The sequence below is a fragment of the Crotalus tigris genome, unplaced genomic scaffold (genome assembly GCF_016545835.1).
Source record: "Crotalus tigris isolate CLP2741 ecotype Arizona unplaced genomic scaffold, ASM1654583v1 scf7180000018504.2861643, whole genome shotgun sequence".
NCBI classification, from domain to species: Eukaryota; Metazoa; Chordata; class Lepidosauria; order Squamata; family Viperidae; genus Crotalus; species Crotalus tigris.
Genome location: NW_024097043.1, coordinates 2,819,278 through 2,840,113, shown reverse-complemented (window position 1 = coordinate 2,840,113; position 20,836 = coordinate 2,819,278). Strand labels below are relative to the sequence as shown.

General features: G+C 40.1%; 1 protein-coding gene across 2 annotated transcripts in view; it reads right to left on the bottom strand.

Moving 5' to 3' along the window:
- The window catches only part of LOC120312488 (ras-related and estrogen-regulated growth inhibitor-like), a 35,568-nt gene that overhangs the window by 3,856 nt on the left and 10,876 nt on the right, over window positions 1–20,836 (bottom strand). For both annotated transcript variants that reach the window (XM_039353263.1, XM_039353261.1), the window contains 2 exons: window positions 11,257–11,313; window positions 5,242–5,315 (listed from right to left, as the gene is read on the bottom strand). In XM_039353263.1, the coding sequence (XP_039209197.1) occupies window positions 5,242–5,315; window positions 11,257–11,313 (131 nt within the window). The remainder of the gene's footprint in view (window positions 1–5,241; window positions 5,316–11,256; window positions 11,314–20,836) is intronic.

Here is a 20,836-nt window from a genome sequence, read left to right as displayed (position 1 = left end):
AAAACATCTTGGTGGGAAACCATCAGATTTTAAGCCACATTACTATTGAAATCTTCCCATCTTCTAATATTTGCAAACGTACTGCTTCTTTCTGTCACATGAAGAGTTTTATTTCTAAATCCATTCTAATTTCTTACACTCAGCCTTACACAACATCTTATGTGTTCCCATTTCTTCTTTCCCCTAAAGATGTGAATATTCTGGGATTTGTTTATCACATCTTACCTGTTATTTCTTTTCTACTTACTCCATGGTTTTATCATGGTTAAGTTTATGTCTGTGACCAAAACCATTATCTATAGCAAGGGTGTCAAACTGCAGGCCCACAGGCCAGATGCATCATAGCGAAACCATGCCCACCCCATTGCCAGCAATGGCAAAAAAGTTATGATATGTCACGACACGTCACATGACATTGCACGTTTGACACCCCTGATCTATAGGGAGAAAATTCACCTCACAGGACTGTTGTTATGGAGAAAATAGGAGGAGGAGGATATGTTGGATATGTTCACCACCTTGAGTTATTTGTAAAAAATAAAGGTGGGGGAGATATATATATATATATATATTCTGAGGTTTTCGCGGGTATTTGTATGTAGGTCTTTGGTTATTCGAGTTTTCTCCCACATAAAATTGGAAGTGTCTTGGCGACGTTTCGACGAAGTCTCATTCGTCATCTTCAGGCTGGTGCTTTCGGCTTCGTGCTTCTAGGAGCAAATGCTTCGTGCTTCTAGGAGCAAATTTGCTCCTAGAAGCACGAAGCCAAAAGCACCAGCCTGAAGATGACGAATGAGACTTCGTCGAAACGTCGCTAAGACACTTCCAATTTTACGTGGGAGAAAAACCGAATAACCAAAGACCTACATATACATACATACATACATACATACATACATACATACATACATACATACATAGTGGGATATATATATATATATATATGTTTTCTAAGGTTTTCGCGGGTATTTGTATGTAGGTCTTTGGTTGTTCGGGTTTTCTCCCACGTAAAATTGGAAGTGTCTTGGTGACGTTTCGACGAAGTCCCATTCATCTTCAGGCTGGTGCTGAACGTCGCCAAGACACTTCCAATTTTACGTGGGAGAAAACCCGAACAACCAAAGACCTACATATATATATATATATATATATATATATATATATATATATATATATATTTGTGTGTGTGTGTGTGTGTGTGTGTGTGTGTGTGTGTGTGTGTTTTCTGAAGTTTTCGCGGGTATTTGTATGTAGGTCTTTGGTTGTTCGGGTTTTCTCCCGCGTAAAATTGGAAGTGTCTTGGCAACGTTTCGACGAAGTCTCATTCGTCATCTTCAGGCTGGTGTTTTCAGCTTCGTGCTTTGAGCAGCAATGTGTGGTCTTAGCTGTTTCTTCCTTTTAACTGCCAGTGGGGGTATGAACTGATTGGGTGGGAGCTTGGCTGTGTTCTGATTGGGTGGAGGTGTGTTCTGAATGGTTAGGGGCTTGGCTGTGCTCTGATTGGCTGGGGGAGTGTTCTGTTTGATTGTGCTCAGGTTAGTCTGAGTTGCAGAGGGGTTTAAGATTTTGGGCTGCCTTGCTATTTTTTGGCTTCGCGTTCGTGGTCGTGCCTCCTCTTCATGGAGGGTGTCAGTTTGCTTCATGTATGGATTGGAGGGGTTTAAAGTGGCTAATGATGCAGCTGTGGTCTGGCTTCTGGTTTGTGGTCGTGCCTCGTCATCGGTGTGGCTTTGGGTTTGTTTTTTGCGTGGATGTGTGGTGGTGACATCCTGTGTGGTTTTTGTGAGTGTGGGTCTGGTATCATTTTTTGTGTTAGGGATCGTTTGTCAATAAGGGCGGGTTTCCAAATGGCTGGTAGGCGGGAGGTATCATCTCGCTTGTTCATGCTGTGTGGGCGTTTTTCTATCTCGATGGCTTCTCTGATTATTCTGTTATTAAAATGTTCACTTTTGGCAATGGTTCTGGTATTTTTAAAGTCAATTTCATGTCCTGTGGCTTTAAGGTGTTGGACCAGGGAAGATGTTGGTTCCTCTTTTTTGACTGAGTTCTTATGTTCTTCAATGCGTGCACTTATTCTTCTGTTGGTTTGTCCGATGTATGTGGTGGGACAAGTGGTGCATGGGATTTCGTATACTCCTTGATTTTCTAATTCAATTTTATCTTTGGGGTTTCTAAGGATGGTGGATATTTTTCTGTTTGTGCAGAATGCTGTTTTGATGTTGTGTTTATGGAGGATCTTACTGATTCTGTCTGTGGTGCCTTTTATGTATGGGAGGAGGGCTTTGCCGTTTTCTTGTTCTTTGTCTTGGATTTTAGTTGGGGTTTCTTTTTGGATTAGGTTTGTAATCTTATTTCTATGGAATCCATTGGATGTTAGTACATTGGTGAGAGTGTGTAGTTCGGGTTTTAGGTGTTGTTCGTCAGCTAAGCGTTTTGTTCTGGAGATGAGTGTCTTGGCTACAGAGTTGATCTGTGCTGGGTGGTGGTGTGAGAGAGCATGCAGATAGCGGTTTGTGTGTGTTTTCTTCTGGTAGATGGTGTGTCCTAGGGAGCCATTGGATTTCTTGTAGACTAAGACATCCAGGAAGGGAAGTTGGTTGTTAGCTTCTGTTTCCATGGTGAACTGTATTTTGGGGTGTAGGCTGTTGAGGTGTGTGAGGAAGTTGTCCAGTTTTTCTTTCCCATGTGGCCAGATTATGAAGGTGTCGTCTACGTATCTGAGCCAGAGTTTGGGTTTGTGATCCGATTTTTCTAGAGCTTGGGTTTCAAAGTGTTCCATGTAGAGGTTGGCAATGACAGGTGAGAGGGGTGATCCCATGGGTGCTCCTTCTGTTTGTTTGTATTTTTGTCCATTATAGATGAAGTATGTGTTGGATAGGCAGTGGTTGGTCAGATCTAAGATGTGTTTGGGGGGGTTATATTTGTTTTGAATAGCTGTCAAGGCTTCTTTGATAGGCACTTGGGTGAAGAGGGATATGACATCGAAGCTCACTAGTAGGTCGCTGGGCTGTAAGTTTTGTTTCTTTATGATCTCTATAAACTGGAATGAGTTTTTTTACGTGTGAGGTGATGGATTCTGCATAGGGCTGTAGTTGTTTGGCGAGATATTTGGCTAGGTTTTGTAGAGGTGAGCCTATGGAGCTGACTATAGGTCTGAGTGGGGTTCCTTTTTTGTGTATCTTGGGGAGACCATAGAGTTTGGGGCATCTGGATGATTTCTCTCTGGGAATGATTCTTTGCTGGATCACTTCGCTAATGGGGGAGGTTTTTATTTTGGATCTGGTGGTTTTTTCCAGGTAGGTGGGTGGGATCTGTATTTAGGGGTTTGTATGTGGAGTCTTGGAGTAGGTTGGTTAATTTGGTTTGGTAGTCAGATGTGCACGCATTGAAGAACATAAGAACTCAGTCAAAAAAGAGGAACCAACATCTTCCCTGGTCCAACACCTTAAAGCCACAGGACATGAAATTGACTTTAAAAATACCAGAACCATTCCAAAAGTGAACATTTTAATAACAGAATAATCGGAGAAGCCATCGAGATAGAAAAACGCCCACACAGCATGAACAAGCAAGATGATACCTCCTGCCTACCAGCCATTTGGAAACCCGCCCTTATTGACAAACGACTCCCTAACACAAAAAATGATACCAGACCCACACTCACAAAAACCACACAGGAGGTCACCACCACACATCCACGCAAAAAACAAACCCAAAGCCACACCGATGACGAGGCACGACCACAAACCAGAAGCCAGACCACAGCTGCATCATTAGCCACTTTAAACCCCTCCAATCCATACATGAAGCAAACTGACACCCTCCATGAAGAGGAGACACGACCACGAACGCGAAGCCAAAAAATAGCAAGGCAGCCCAAAATCTTAAACCCCTCTGCAACTCAGACTAACCTGAGCACAACCAAACAGAACACTCCCCCAGCCAATCAGAGCACAGCCAAGCCCCTAACCATTCAGAACACACCTCCACCCAATCAGAACACAGCCAAGCTCCCACCCAATCAGTTCATACCCCCACTGGCAGTTAAAAGGAAGAAACAGCTAAGACCACACATTGCTGCTCAAAGCACGAAGCTGAAAACACCAGCCTGAAGATGACGAATGAGACTTCGTCGAAACGTTGCCAAGACACTTCCAATTTTATGCGGGAGAAAACCCGAACAACCAAAGACCTACATATATATATATATATATGTGTGTGTGTGTGTGTGTGTGTGTGTGTGTGTGTGTGTGTGTGTGTAGGTCTTCGGTTATTCGGGTTTTCTCCCATGTAAAATTGGAAGTGTCTTGGTGACGTTTCGACGAAGTCCCATTCATCATCTTCATGCTGGTGTTTTCGGCTTCGTGCTTCTAGGAGCAATGTGTGATCGTAGCTGTCTCCTCCTTTTAACAGCCAGTGGGGGTATGAACTGATTAGGTGGGAGCTTGGCTGTGTTCTGATTGGGTGGAGGTGTGTTCTGATTGGTTAGGAGCTTGGCTGTGCTCTGATTGGATGGGGGGGTGGCTGTGCTCTGATTGGATGGGGGAGTGTTCTGTTTGGGTGGGGGCTTTGTTGTGCTCGGGTTAGTCTGAGTTGCAGGGGGATTTGAGATAGTGAGCTGCATTGCTGTTGTTTGGCTTCGCGTTCGTGGTCGTGCCTCATCTTCATGGTAGGTGTCAGTTTGCTTCATGTATGGATTGGAGGGGTTTAAAGTGGCTAATGATCCAGCTGTGGTCTGGCTTCTGGTTTGTGGTTGTGCCTCATCATCGGTGTGGGTTTGGGTTTGCTTTTTGCGTGGATGTGTGGTGGTGACATCCTGTGTGGTTTTCGTGAGTGTGGGTCTGGTGTCATTCTTTGTGTTAGTGACTCGTTTGTCAATAAGGGCGGGTTTCCAAATGGCTGGTAGGTGGAGGTATCATCTCGTTTATTCATGCTATGTGGGCATTTTTCTTTCTCGATGACTTCTCTGATTATTCTGTTATTAAAGTGTTCAGTTTTGGTGATAGTTCTGGTCTATCTATATTCCTTTAATTTGTCACATACTGTATTCATTTCTGATTCATTAATGTTCAGAGAAAGAGTGATCCATACCTCCCTCCCACATAGGCCAAAGGTGTAACTTTTCTTACAAGGGAATTGCTCCTGCCCCTTGACATTTTCAGTGCCCATTGCAGTGCTTTTCCATTTCTACAGTACCATTCCCCCCACTTTTTTTTAACAATGAAGCCACTAAAACCATACCTGCCCTGCTGTGTCAAGAATTTCAAAATGAACCATCTCTCCATCTATGACTGCTGTGTGCCTGTAAATCATCTCTGTAGAACAGAAACATTGTGTGAGAAAGCAAACTTAAAAATAACTCTTTTTTTATTCCACAAGAAGTCTTTGACAGTCTGTCTCCAGAAGTGTTGAACAACCTTTCTTTACTCCCAAGTTATCTGAGACATGATAGGCATTGTAGTCAAACACATCTGATGGGCATCAAGTGGGAGAAGGCTAATCCTAAAGATACATTTGGCCTTTAATAAGTCTTAGGATTGCATATTTCTAGACATTTCTAACACTTTGATACAATAATCTTTGGTATATTTATGGTACTATACAAAAATACAAATCATCAGATGATAAAGCTTACTGGACAAAGAAGTGGTCTTTTTTACCACAGGTTTAGCTGTATACTTAAACTAGTGAGACTTAGGAAGAGTTGCACAGACAGAACAATGTCATAATAAAAACTTCTACCTTTATATTTTTTTAAAAAATACCTGACATGGCCTCCAGATGTCCTCTAACTGTTTCCATTAAGTTATTTTAAATACATGACTCAAATCATATTAAATGTATTTAACTCATTTAGAGATTTATTTAATTTAGTATAATTTATGTTTTGTCCTGGCCAGGCTGCTATTATTAATATTAACGTACCATTCAAATGTCAAGTGTAGTCCTCAGCCTAAACGAATTATATAGCCTTATGCTGAATGAGAGAACAACATAGCATGGGAATACCATGGCTTGAGGAGGTGCTGGTGACATTCCTGAGAATTCACCCAAATGTAGGCACAAATAGTACTGGAGAAACACAACCATAGCATCATGTTTATATATTATGGAAATAAGGGTTCAGACATAATTGAAGGAAGCTAAATAGAGGGGGAAAAGAGGAATGGGTAGCCACTGTTCATAAAGGACTAGGTTTAGAGCATGAAAAGTGCAAAACTGAGTAAGGAAACATCTGGGAAATCATTCTGCAAGTGGTTTGATATGAAGACATAAGAGCAATAAAACTGCACATAAATCCCTCTGGTATTCATAAGGAGGAAAAAAAGCAAAAGGAGGCCCCATCTTGTGGATGGAAATGCAGAATATGGAGGCGATAAAGGAGACAGCAAAGTATGTTAGGTGAGGATGGAGCACCAGTTCTCATCCTACCATCACTGGTGCACCATAACAGCAGTGATGATGGGTAGAAATGTGACTGCAAAAATGTAACGAGCTACTGAGTTGTCCTTTTGCTTCAGTGAAGCAATTCTGCATTCAGCATGGAGAATCTGTGAAGGTACCAGAAATGTTTGCCATAGGCTTAAAAAGAAAGCATGTCAATAGTGCTATAAAATGAGGCCCTGTCAGAACTCAATAGGAGAAAGGCAGAAAGTTTACCTGCTTAAGAAAAAAAACATGCCTCAAAGCCATCTTTCTTTCCAATCACTTTGTTCTTTATTGAATTCTCATCTCTGCCTTCTGAATTCCACATGACCAGGCCACTACAAGTCACATTCATTCATCTTGGCCCTAAAGGCATTCTTCTTTTCCTCCAAACAAAGAGGCTGGTACTGTACTGAAGAGTGTGGATAAAGGAGGGGAACTGCCATATTCTGCCTAAGCGTAATATCCACTTTTGGCTTTATTCTTTACCTCCTAATTATTCATTACTACTAAAAAAAATGGGGAGAGATTTCAGATTACATTCCTAGCACCCTCCAAATAATTAAATGTGTGGTATGCTAAAAATATTTGATGAAAGTTTATTTAGAAATATGTCTCTATCACTTTAATATTCAGTGGGGTTCACCACTCAGGAATATGTCCTTTCAAGCTAGAAAAGATAAAAAGAAAAAAAAGTGCTTAGGGTCCCCCCAACCCCAAGGCAGGACAATTTCTTTTTAAAAAAACTAATGGAGACATGTTCAGTAATTATCTGAGAAGGCCATGGGATTTACAGTTCACAAAATGTTGCTCTCTACCTAGAAAAGATATCTATCAAAATCATCTCAAAATGTTGTAATTCCAGCCATGGATTTTGCCTTGCTACTTCCATATAGCAATGTTTCCTTCCATATAGCAATGTTTCCTTTAATTGTTAATTAAAGCACCTCTCTGAAGATGTTCCAGTTTTCACAGCAAGCTTCTTTGCTGCTAAATTTAAAATATCTGAACCCTTACTGTATTCAGCATAGTTATCTAAAGAGCAGCTTTTACTTTTCTGAGGAATGCTTTCATGATTATAACAAAGCAAGGAAGTAAAATTGAGGGAAAAGTAGGGCACAATGAATATTAGTCTAATTTTCTATGAATTACTTTCAAATTCACTGCAAAAAATGAAAAAAAAACATAGATAGGTAGAAGACTGCTAGCCTGAAAGCTAAATGAAAACATGATAATCACAGCCTAATCGTGCAAAAATCAGAGCTAAAATAAGCACCCTACAGCATTCGATTTGTTGCATCACCCTTTATTATAGAAGATGTGGACCTGACTCTACACTAATTTTTCAGGGAAGAAACTGCCAACCACCAAAGAAAGCTGAGAAAATTATAGGACATCTTGCAAGGCAATATTGTAATGAATCATTAGGTCCTGACGATATCCCCCCCAAAATAGTTGTTCTTTTAAGAATTCACATTTGAAATTGTTGACCTCACAGCAACAATACGTAAATGGCCTTTCTAGTTAGGCTTAGTGTCCAAAGGCTGGAAGGTAGCCAGAGTTACACCATTATTATTTTTTTAAAAAAAGGACCAAGTGAAGATCCAATAAATTATAGAATGACTTTTCAATAACGTCTTGACAAAGCTTCTCATCAGAGTTTTCTAACTTAGCTTATCTGTTGTGGAATAAAACAGAACCTATCCTATTATGAATTGCTAGCTGGTTAAAACACAGAAAGCAAAAGATGTGAATACACGACCAGCTTTCTAAGTGGAGGAAAGCAAGAGTGGAGGCCTTCAAAGGTCTGTATTGGGACTGATGTTTTTCAACAGTCCATAAATGATCCCTATTTAGAATAAATAGTGAGCTGGCCATGATTTTAGATGATTCAGAGCAGTGAAACCTACAAGGAACACGAAGAGCTTTAGAAGGGTCTTTTCAGCTGATGGATAATCAACCAAAACAACCAATGAAGGTTTAAATACAGTAAATATTGCACATTGGGGCAAAGAAAGATAATTGCACATATATAATGATGGATTCTAATAGCACTTAGACTTATATATCGCCTCATAGTGCTTTACAGCAAGGCTTTTCAACCAGTGGTATGGGTACCACCTGTGGTACATTGGCACCTGGCAGGTGGAACGCGACCATCCTAGAAAAATGGTAGCGGGGGAGGGGAATGAGCTGAATTGATGGCAGCACCACACAAGCCTGAGTGAGAGATGGCTGGAGCAGGGCTGTCAGGGCTCAGCAGAAGCGCCAGGATCAATGTCAGGCTCCAGCTGGAGCTCATCGTTGATCCTGGTGCTTCTGCTGAGCCCAGAAGAAGTGCCGATCAGCTGGAATGTTGCAGCATCTCCAGGGTCTTGTAATTTACATTCAGATGCTTGGCAACAGATTTATATTTATGACCCAGGGTCATGTGAAGTGACCAAAACCTGCTGCAACCACCCAGCAGACGGGGGGAATAAAAACCAAACAGCCCCTACCCCACCCCCACTGCCAATCCTCAACAGAAATGCTCACAACAATGAAAACCTCGGACAGGAGGAAGAGCGCCACTGGGTGGGCAGGCAGGTGTCTTGCTCAGCACTTTTTTCAGTGCCATTATAACTTTGAACAATCACTAGGCAAACTGTTGTAAGTCGAGAACTACCAGTACTTCATCACTTTTTTCCTTTTATTTTTGGTCATCAAGTTTTTGATACCTTGCTACGCAACTGGTGGTACTCGGGATATTGCCATATCCTAAAAGTGGTACAATGGGAGAAAAGGTTGAAAAGCACTCTCTGGGCAGTTTACAATATTGTCTCCAACAATCTGGGTCCACATTTTACTGATTTTGGAAGGATGGAAGGCTGAGTCAGCTTTGAGCCCTTCAGGATCAAACTCCAGACTATGGGCAGAATTAGCCTGCAATAATGCATTCTAATCACTGCACCACCAGGACTCTTACAGTTTAAACTGTAACTATATAGGAAAAAGAGTAGTTGGGAGTCAGGGAGTCATACATTTATATCATTATGATTAGTCCCACAGTCAGCCAGGTGTTTACACTGGATTTGACATTTTTATCAATTTCTTCCCAAGGACTGGGATAGGGAGATGTTGTTGTTTGATGTTGCAGGATGTACGCTGTTCCAAGTAAAGCTGCCTTTTGCAATTAATTCATGGTGATTTTGTCAGTCTGATGGTGTTCAAGTGGGTTCCAGTTGTTGTTGTTACTATTATAGATGGGGAGTCATAATAGATTATTCAATTAAGATGTTGACTCAGTGTGTGGCAGCTGTGAAGAAGGCACATTCCAGGCTAGGGATCATTAGGAAAAGAACTGAATATAAAACTGCCAACAGTATAATGGTTTTATAAGAGATTTATGAATATGACAATATTTGAAATACTGTGTATAATTCTCATTGTGATATTTGAAAAATATAATAGGGTGGAAAAAATGCAGAAGAGGGCAACCAAAATGATCAGATAGCTCCCTTAAAAGAAATGGCTACAATATTTGGGATTGTACACCATGGGGGAGGGGGGAGACCCACTGAAGAGAGATGTGATTAAAGCATATAAAATTATATAAGCATGCAGAAAATTGAGAAATTCCATAGTACACAATTAAACTATGGAATTCATTACCACAAGATATGGTGATAGGAACTGGGTAAATTCATGGTGGATAAGTCTGTCAAAGATTCTCAGTCTTGAAGATTTAGAATTGTCTTTGGGACACGAGTTTCCAAATACCCAAATACTACTATTAGGGGCACAATGGTAGGAGAAGAAGAATATGTCTCTTTTTGGGAGCACTCTGATTGGCCATTTAGCAAAACCAAAAGGTGAAATAAAGTAAGAGTCTCACCTGATCCAAAGAGACAAGTTTTAAATTACAGGACTGCAATTCACCTGAACTTCAATTAACTGGACCTATAAATATGTACTTTCTATAACAGCTTTCTCCAATTGGCACCTTTCAAATGAGTTGAATTCCTCCTCTCATGATCTAAGGCAAGGGTTTGATAGAGATTTATCTTTTGACCTCTCTGAAAGGCACCAAGTTTGCAGAAAGTTGTTCTAAGTTATGTAAACTTGACCAATGAAGGCAAGATGGCAGCAGAGTCAAGTATCATCACTGACCATTTGATCTGGCTAGTTAGCATTTATTTATTACTTATTTTATTACTTTATTTCTCAAGTGTATATGCCACCCCTCTCACTAGAGCAACCTTATATATGTAGTTTGATTATACTGATAATTCTATGGTGGGGTCATAAATCTGGAATGCTCTCCTAGTGAAATTTGACTGATCCTGTCTCTGCAGCTTTCGTCACCAAACACATCTCTTGCTTCAATTGGATTTCTAAAGTATACCAAGTAATTTTACTGATGATTTTTTTTGATGTTTCTAGTTTTTTTCATTAAGCTATATATCACTTTGGTATTTTTAACAGAGGAGAAATAAATAGTAACAAATAGCATCACATTTGCTATAAGATCTGTCAAATAATCCATTTTATATTATAAAAACCTAATCCTGATTAAACACATGTACTTCATCTTTAAATTAAGAATTTTGTATAATGCGTCTATCGAGCTCAGCATGATTGACAATGATTGGCAGCCAATAGCTCTTTGGGCCTTAGGCAGCAGGCTTTTCTAGATCTATTTAGAGAGGTGAGGGGTGAGATTTTGAACCAGGGCTCTGTTTTCTCACTAAATATTTTTGATCTGAGATCCAATATTAACAGTAACTGCTGTTGATCATCAAAAAGTACAAATTAATCCACTGATTTGACAGAGCAAGTAACTAAACTTACCTAGAGTAGGGTCATAATCACCAATAAATCGCTTGGTGATGAATCTTACTGTCAATGCTTCATTGGAAAAAGAAAAAAATAATAATTAGCAGAGCAAACAAATATAGATATACAATAGCTTAGCTATTAATCAACTACAGATACAGATCCATCTTATACACGAATCCACTTTGTAATAGAAAAATTATGGCAACAGTTTAAGACATTCAAATTGTCATGTACCCCCACCTAAAGATAGCAAAGTTTGAAGACCACAAGAATGACAGTGAAATGAGTGGAGGCTCATTTCTAGAATATAATGATTGTCCAAAATGCCTTTTTTTAAACAAGGTGTGGATGAAATTTGGATTAAAGTTTCCTTGTGTCAGCAATTAGCTTCACTTAATGTTTACCTAAGAATGAGAATCAGGACATACTTCCGAAGGAAACTACTGCATATCAACACTCAAAGCATTGCAACAAATACCAAACTGAAACAAAGAACACCAGGTTGAGGAAGAGGAACAAGCTGGAGCTTTCAAAATGATCGTGAGTAGAACATTTAAAAACAGGAGCCAGGTAGAGCTGGCAGCTCAGGGAAATCACTCAAAGTGCAGATCATCATTCTCTTACTCCCTCTATGAAGTAAGAAGATATCTTTGCTAGAAATATGCCAGAAGTGCTATCCACATTTATGCCTGGGAATCTGTATCTGCTGCAGATATTTTACAAAAAAGAACAACCTAGATATTTTGGGTTGACTCTTATGCTAGTCCCAAAGGGAGTTTCCCTTGCTTCCTGGTAGCAAGTTGGCAAACATAGCTAAAGGCTTTTTTTACTTTCTCTTTGTTTCATTTAAATGAAAAAAGTATGTGAAAGTCAGTCAATGGGATATGTTATCTAAGGATCAAACCTTTCTTCTGTTGAACTTCATCAGGCAAAGGCTTCTGTTGAAATCACAATTTGGACTGATAAAAGATAAGTCTTCTTCAAAGTCTGTGCAATTTTGGGGGCAATAATATGACAGTTATATGCCACTGCCTTTGTCTGGGAAGTTGTTTTTTTTTAAACTTTCCAGTCTAGTCTATAGATTTCTGAAATCCTGATGTTGTTTTTCATCTTTCTTACACAGCAGAAAAATACTGCTTTTTGTCTTTTTCCCCAGCAAACACAATTCATTTTAACCAAATTCAACTTTCACTTCCAAGGCTGACCCAGTAGCAGTTATTCACATGGGAAGGCCACTTAAGTATAACTATAATCTTTTCATAAACACAAATGAACTAGGAAAAAGGAGTTAGAATTGGTGGTCTTGGGAGGCACCAGATATAATCTCCCATTGTATATAGTCAGCATAGCTTGTAGGCCCCATTGGGTTTGAGAAGACTGACCAGGTGGCCAAAATAGCACTATCAGAAGTGTTAACGGGAATTATAAGATCCTTGGTCAATGAGCAGGAAAGCAGAATACTGTTTTCTGAAAATTATTTCCATTTTACAATAAGAGGATGGTTTGAGAATTCATGTGGATGGACTGAATCATTCAGTCTGTAGCGTTTGCACAAAGTGCTGTACTGCATGCGACAGCAAGAGGGAGAAAAGACTGAAAGAAATATAATGCACATTTGTGGGTGGCAGGAATCTGAATGCCTGATGTGAGTTTACAGATAGAATCATCTGGAAAGACACACTGTCATTCCTTGGTTCCAAGGAAGTCCAGAACCCAGGAGAAGATAGATTCTATTATGTAAAGAACCCAGAGAATATCATAATACCAAAATAGTAGCTAAGGAGATGGAAACTATACTTCTAGAATTTAAGGCAGAAAGGCACTTCTGAGCATTTACTGAATTCAACCTAGGAGTTTCTGATCAGAACCCTAACTTTTTCTATCTCACATCCCAATTTAGAGAAGAGATAACAGAGATTTATAATATCTTGCTGATATATGGCAAATTGTCTTGAGCTGAACAATCTTGTGGTTATCTGTGACGGAGAAAACTTTCGGAAAACAGTTGTTTTTAGTCTTGCCACAATTTAAGATAACTTCTGGGCATCAGTATAAATATTCTAGATTTATATCTAACAATGGCCCCCATAAATGCTAAATATTGTACACACTTTACTTTGTGCTCTGCAAAAATAAACATTAAGATTTTTCATGACGTATATTAGAATAAATGACAGAAAAAAATGAAAATTGTAGAGGAGAATGTGGTCCCTTAAGGCTATACAGAGGCAGATAATTTCATTTAATGCCCCTTTCCTCTCAGCTAAGTGGTAATTAAAATAATAGTGATCTTCTAGTTGACCTTGATTCCGGGCAATGACATAGAGGAAGCCGTGCAGTTCTCTTAAGCACAGTAGAGGAAGAGTTTGCCATTGCCTTCTTCTGATTTATTCTACCTTCATGAGATTTCCTGGTGGTCACCTTTCCAGGTTCTACTGAGGCTGACTATTTATCTTTTTGAAATCAGTCATGGCTGGCTAAATGCTGCAGATACGTTCTTCACAGCTGGCATATAGCGATCATAGTTTGTTTTGTTTATAAAAAGGGGATATCATATATGATAGAGTCATATAGGAACTATATTTTTCACATGCACATTTTTATTTGTTTGTTACTTTAATTTAGAAAGACTTCAAATAGATTATTGACAAAGATTAAACATTATAAATATAAAAGGATTATTACAAAATAAAGTAGCTTTAGACCAGTGGTTCTCAACCTGTGGGTCGGGACCCCATTTGGGGTCGAACGACCATTTCACGGGGGTCGCCAAACAAAGCTGTCCGCCATTTTTCCCCCTTTTCTTTGGCCACGCCCCTGGCACCCGGTGATGTATAAGTGGTTGGGGGTCACCACAACATGGGGAACTGTATTATGGGGTCGCGGCATTAGAAAGGTTGAGAATCACTGCTTTAGACCATCAAAAGTATTTGCATATTCTTCTTCTAAATCAGTTTTAACTATGTGTTCTGTGGATGTTTTAAAAATAGGAAGACTAAAGTTAACATAATGTCCTTTACATGGACAACTGTAGCCATCAAGTCCTTTCCCACTCATTATAACTTCTTCTTCTTCTCAACTTCCAGAGAGAACAGAAAGGACTAAGTTATTCAAGCACTGGTCACCCTTTCAAAGACACATATAGAAACATCTGTATAAAACAAACAATTGGCCAAAGCCACAAGGGACAAAAAACAAACAAACACAGGGTTCAGAGATTAAAGAATATAGGTGGTTTCTGCAGAGATTGGAAGAGAGAGATAGATGGGCTCCTTGTTGAGAAACAGAGATGTGGCTAAGAACCAGATTAAGCACAAACTCTGTGAACTCCCATTATTTAGGGAACAGCTTCCTAACAAAAGGAAGGGCTGGGGGAATCACACAGTACTGACTAATGGACACAACTCCTAGAAATTCAATCGTGGAAATATAAACATTTTAAATTCTGGCTCTGTCCTACCCAAAAGACAAAGTTTCCCTGGACAAGTTACTCAGAAATTAAAGTCTAAGCCTGTCTTGCAGAATGGGCCATGTTGATAAATTAAAAATCGTTGTGGGCTGTGAAGAAATATCTGGAGTACTGATCAGCTGTTCTGTGGCTAGCAGAGCAGCAAAATTTGGAAGTACTCAGCAGCAGTGCCTGTAAATTTACTGTTTTGCTTACTGGTTAAAAAAAAAAAAATGTGGTTGGCTGCACAAAACTGCATGTGGCCCGCAAGCCATATGTTGTGTTGGCCTGGTCTAGGTCATGCAGCAAGTTTGCACAATGACAACAGGGAGATCATTTCTTTGGTCATTGCTTCAATGTCTTTCTTTGGAATATCTAAAGTCATTTGGGCAAACAAAACATTCATTCATGGCAATAATAATTTATTAAGCCAGGAACAAGCAGTTTACAGTATCTGTAAAATGTGTTCTCTTTTCCTCTTTGTGACAGCCTTGATACTTTAATCTTACCTATTACTATTCAACATTACGAAGAGCTACTAGTCATATCAAATTGGCTCAAAATCAATAGTGAACCATAATAATTTGTTTCAAATAAAAGAGGCAGCTGGTTTTTAAAAGTCCGTAACTGCAGTGTTAAATCCAGGAGACAAAGAAAATATTTTAAAGGTCTATTCTTTTCCTGTCTTTTATACCATGAAGCCAAAACCACAGTGTCTGAAAAGGACCTATAAATCTGAGGTTATCTCATTTTTCAAATTATTACTTATGTTTTTATTGTTCTGGGTTTTTTAAAAAAACCTTTTTTTGCTTTTTTAAATGCATCCAATAAATAAATAAAACCAGTAACTTGTTCATACTTAAAATCATAGTATCTAAAGTAGCAGTCATACCAGTTAAGATTATTCTGTTTTTATTCTGTCAGATGGCTCGAGAGGTTTTGTAGCACCACAGATGGCCAAGGCAAATAAACAAATTATAACACTGACTAAGTTTTATCCAATGTGTCTAAAGGCACTTCAGAAGAAAAAATGAGAGTGGTTTTTAATAAGCTTGTATGGGCCTTTGAGGAGGTCCTTTGCTCTGACCATTCAAGCAAAGGAACTTCTTGAAGTGGGATTAAAATATGGGTCCCTGTGTGCTTTTAAAAATGAAATAATCATGTTGCTTGCCATACTAAGGACAGGTTTTCAGTGAGCTACTGTCAACATGAGGCAAGACTTTTGTGCATGGGTTGCACATGCACAGAAGTTTCTTCCAGCTTTGGAAAGTGCCAGGCAGGCTGAATAAGGGGGCAAATCACATCCCTTTTCATCTTAAATTGCTGCATCCCTGCAATTATGATATAAAGGCATGGTCATCCTGAGGCAGTAATGAACATAGTTCCCAATCTAGAAGGACCCAGAAACACCCTAAGCCCGTGGTGGCGAACCTATGGCATACGTGCCACAGGCGGCACACGGAGCCATCTCTGGTGGCATGCGAGACATTGCGTGGTTACTTTGGTGGAGGCCCCATACAAGGACTACCTTGTTCTACTTTAAGGAAGCAATCAGTACTGCCGAACATTTGCTATGTTTGATCATGGGCTGGACAAGAGTAAAAAATCTAATGTTAAATCCTGATTAAGATGGAAGTACAGTTGGTCAATAAAGGGACTGAAACTTAAATCTGTTTGGAATATGTTTGCCCTTCCTCAAAGGATTGTGTCTGCAGTCTAGTTCTCCTAGATTCTCCAATCACTGGATTCACAGAGAATGGTTATGGCAAGGAGTGCATTTACATAATTATTATTTGCATCCAGTTGAGAGCACGTATGAGCCTGTCAGATTTGGTAATGGTTAGCCACACTTTGGTTATACTACAACTTGACTACCACAATGAATTTTATGTGGTATTATCCATTAAAAATATCTGGATACTGCAATGGTGCTCTCCAAAATGTAGCAACAAGCTGTAGAGATGACTCTATTGAAAGCTCTGTACACGCTGCTAATTATGCAAAGAAAGCAGCAAAACACCGAATGTATTTTCATGGAAGCGGGCAATTGCAATTCATTCATTCATCATATTTATAGGTAACTCAAGGCAGCACACAATAAAACCATTAAAAATACCAATAAGATAAAAAATTATCAACAGTTTAAAAAAGACAAAGAGAGAATGACATATTAAGAACAGTGGAGCCACTCCCTAGGACCAAAGCTGATGACATAGCCAAATCTTGAGGGTCCTGGGAAAAGTTAACAAGGATGAGCCAGCCTCGCTTTAGGATGGGATGAGGCAATGATCTTCCATAAGGGTCAGTGTTTCTCAACCTTGACAATTTTAAGGCATGTGGACTTCAACTCCCAGAATTCCACAGCCAGTATTGCTGGCTGTGGAATTCTGGGAGTTGAAGTCCACATGCCTTAAAATTGTCAAGGTTGAGAAACACTGCATGATAAGGTAAGCACCACATGGTCCTGCTAAATTTGCTTTGGAGTAGGAAAACAACTGGGTCAATTGGCGCAGAAAAGGATCCAACAACTTTGTGTCCAGTTTTTTGGCCAAGCAGGAAGGTAAACACAGCAATTTTTGTGCCTTCTTGTCTATGCAAGTCTGCTGCCTGTGTTTACAGCATCTTGGCCAAATCCAGCTGTTTTCTTATGAGAGGTTGTGCTGACTGTAGCTCTTGGGGAAAAAATCAGAGGAACCACAGAGACAGGAGTTTTGGAGGACAAGCAGTAAAGGTTTGCCCATAAACTGTTTGGAAGGGAGACATACTGATGAAGGAATGAAGACAGATGTTACATGCAAATTCTGCCAATGGCAACAAGTCTGGGCAGTTGTCTTGTTGACAGAACTCAAAGCAACACAAATATTGTTCTAGTACAAAGCTGGTTTCCTCTGTCTGGCCACTTGTCTCTGGGTGATGACAGATGGATATGAATACCTAGTAATTGGAAGAAGGCTTTCCAGAACAGGAATGTAAATTGAGAATTATGATCCAAGATCACGGTCTGGAGAAGAAGAGTGTCTGGGGTACACCAGCTAGCTTAACAGGGACAGTGTTAGCCTAATGGACATAACATGAGGCAACAAGGTTTGACAGCCTTCTCAAGTGCACATTATTTCAATTCAGCCTAATTGAGTTCTAGCATATTTCTGACATGAATAAAATACAGGCAAGGGTCTTTTGAAAAAAAAATCAGAATGTCATCTATGTCAGGGCTTTTCAACCAGTGGTATGGGTACCACCTGTGGTACATTGGCACATACGCGACCATCTTAGAAAAGTGGTAGCGGGGGAGGGGAATGAGCTGAACCAGTGGTAGCACCGCACAAGCTTGAGCGAGAAATGGCTGGAGCTGCAGGGCTGTCAGGGCTCAGTGGAAGCACCAGGATCAGCACCAGGCTCCAGCTGGAGCTCAGCGCTGATTCTGGCACTTCTGCTGAGCCCTGAAGAAGCACCAATCAGCTGGAATGTTGCCTTATCTCCAGGATCTTGTGATTTACATTCAGATGCGTGGCAACTGATTTATATTTATGATGGTCACAGTGTCCCAGGGTCATGCAAAGTGACCAAAACCTGCTGCAACCACCCATCAGACGGGGGGGGGGAATAAAAACCAAACACCCCCACTGCCAATCCTCAACAGAAATGCTCACAACAATGTAAACCTCAGAGAGGAGGAAGAGCGCCACTAGGTGGGCAGGCAGGTGTCTTGCTCGGCTGTGGCTTGGGGGGCACTTTTTTCAGTGCCATTGTAACTTCAAACAGTCACTAAGCGAACTGTACTACCTGTACTTCATCACTTTTTTTTCCTTTTTTTTTTGTCATCAAGTTTTTGATACCTTGCTAGGCGACTGGCGGTACTCAGATATTGCCGTATCCTAAAAGTGGTACAATGGGTGAAAAGGTTGAAAAGCCCTGCTCTACGTAAGCTATAATCTGGCAAATGAATCTGGCAAAAATTGTGGCACAATTAGAAAGTCCTAAAAGCATTTTGTGTATTCAGACATCACATAATACCAAAGACTGTTAAGTGTTCATGATTCTCTTTCATCCCAATCAAGCTGCAATTTCAATAGAATGAAATGTGTCTTCTTAAAGTAACCTACCAGGTCCAAAATAAGAGGCAGTGGGTTACTAACCCTTAATGGTTCAGAAGTCTATCATGCATAACTCTCAAGGGAGCTTTACAAAAAACGTTGGCAGAGATCCAGGAGACAAAGGATGGAAAATAAATCCTTTTGCTAGAATGTCACCCAGAAATTCCAGTAAACTGCCAATTCTTTCACAGACATGGGATATTGCTGTTCAACTAGGATCTAGACTCCAGGCAGTAAGTTAATTTCACAATCAACACATTTGGTGGCGTGGCAAGGTCATCACTTCCTGCCTGTCCAAAAATCAGCAGAATCTGTATATTTTCCATCCAAGGAAGGAGGTTTGGGCTGCTGTGTGGCAAGAACAGGAGGAAAGTCCAAGGCCTGGAAATGCTGCAGCTTATAGCACTGAGAAGGAAAAGAAATTGCCCAGTGTTCCAAGTAATACCAGGATTGTGCATTTGTAGCTAGTCTATTCCCAAGATAATCAAACCGTGCAAGGAGGCGGGCAAGTATGGTTGGAAGAATTCTTTGTTGTCATTTATTTTCACTTGCATAGGAGTTCTGTGTTGTAGGATGGGACCTGATCAGAAGGGTCTGCCCTAATTCCTCACCACTTGCAGCTGTATGGGCAAGATGAACTGACTCACAATATCTTCATTAATCAAAATAGTAGCCAAACCCAAGTCCAAAAGAGCTGAGAGGCACATCCTGAGTCCCATTGCTTAAGCAGGATCATCTTGTGGAGTCTGGGAAGCGTGCTTGGCCTGCTGCTGTGCCTGCTTTCTGGGATGATATTTTTCCCCCAGAGATCCAGATGGCTCCCACCCTAATGACATTCAGAAAACCGTTAAAGATCTGGCTGTGCTCCCAGGCTCTGGGGCAAAGAGAAAGTTGAGCTCCTATTAGATGTATTTTCTTTAATTTTCTATCGTTTCTAGGGCCATTTATTTTTTTTGAGGGGGGGGGAGGTTGCAATTTCTACTTTACTTTTTATAGATAGTTTTTATTTAAAAAATTTAAACAAGAAGATAAAGGCTAACACAAACTAATAGGAAGAAAAAAAGAAAGAAATCAAAGAATAAGTCAAAGGAAAAAAGGTAAAGAAAAATAGGAGAAAGAGGCTTGTGATACTCTTCGCAGCAATTTTAACCTCTCCCTCTCTCTAAAGTCACATCATATTATTCTTTTTTCTATAATCTATTCTACTTTATTTTTATTTTTAACTGCAAACCACCCAAAATTGTTAGGAATTGGGCAATCTATAAATTATATATAAATGAAATAATAAAAACAGTACAAATATTAATGGGAATAATAAAATGCCTAGTGTTGGGGCTTCCTTATTTGTCTGAAGGCCTCCTTACAGAGGTCTTAGGTGGGGGCGGTGTGTGTGTGTGTGCTACTGCAAAGTTTCCTGGTATCAAGGCTTTGGAACAATTTGAAAACTTACTGACAAGGTGACCAAAATCTCCATATCTTCTAGCTGCCAGGTGGGCAATCCACTAAGCAGGGGTAGGCAACTTTGGCTCTTTTATGACTCATGGACCTCAACTCCCAGAATTCCTGAGCCAGCATAGCTCATAAAAGAGCCAAGGTTGCCTACCCCTGTGGTAGACCTTGAATTATAATGGCATCTGGGACGGGAATTTCTGTCGTTAAATGGCGCAGCTATAAAGCATGATGTCATGTGACCGCATTGCATAGCAACAGCAATCCCTACAATTCCTTTTGCCATCGTTAAGCGGGGAATGCGGGTCATTAAGTGAGCACCTCCTCACAATTAGCTGTTGGCTTCTGAAAAGCAAAGTAAGTGGAGAGACCAGGTAACCTTCCCTGCAAGCTACCTTGCAAGCTTCCTCACTGAGTGCTTGTGCAAAGCCAGCAGGGAAGGTTGCAAATCACGATCATGTGACTGCTGGATGTTGCAACCACCATAAATGCCAGCTGGTTGCCAAGCACCCAGCTCATGCGAGTGACTGCAGGGGTGCTGTGACAGTCGGAGTTTCTTTCTTTTTTTTTTTAAACAACTTTTATTAAATTTTTCAGTTTT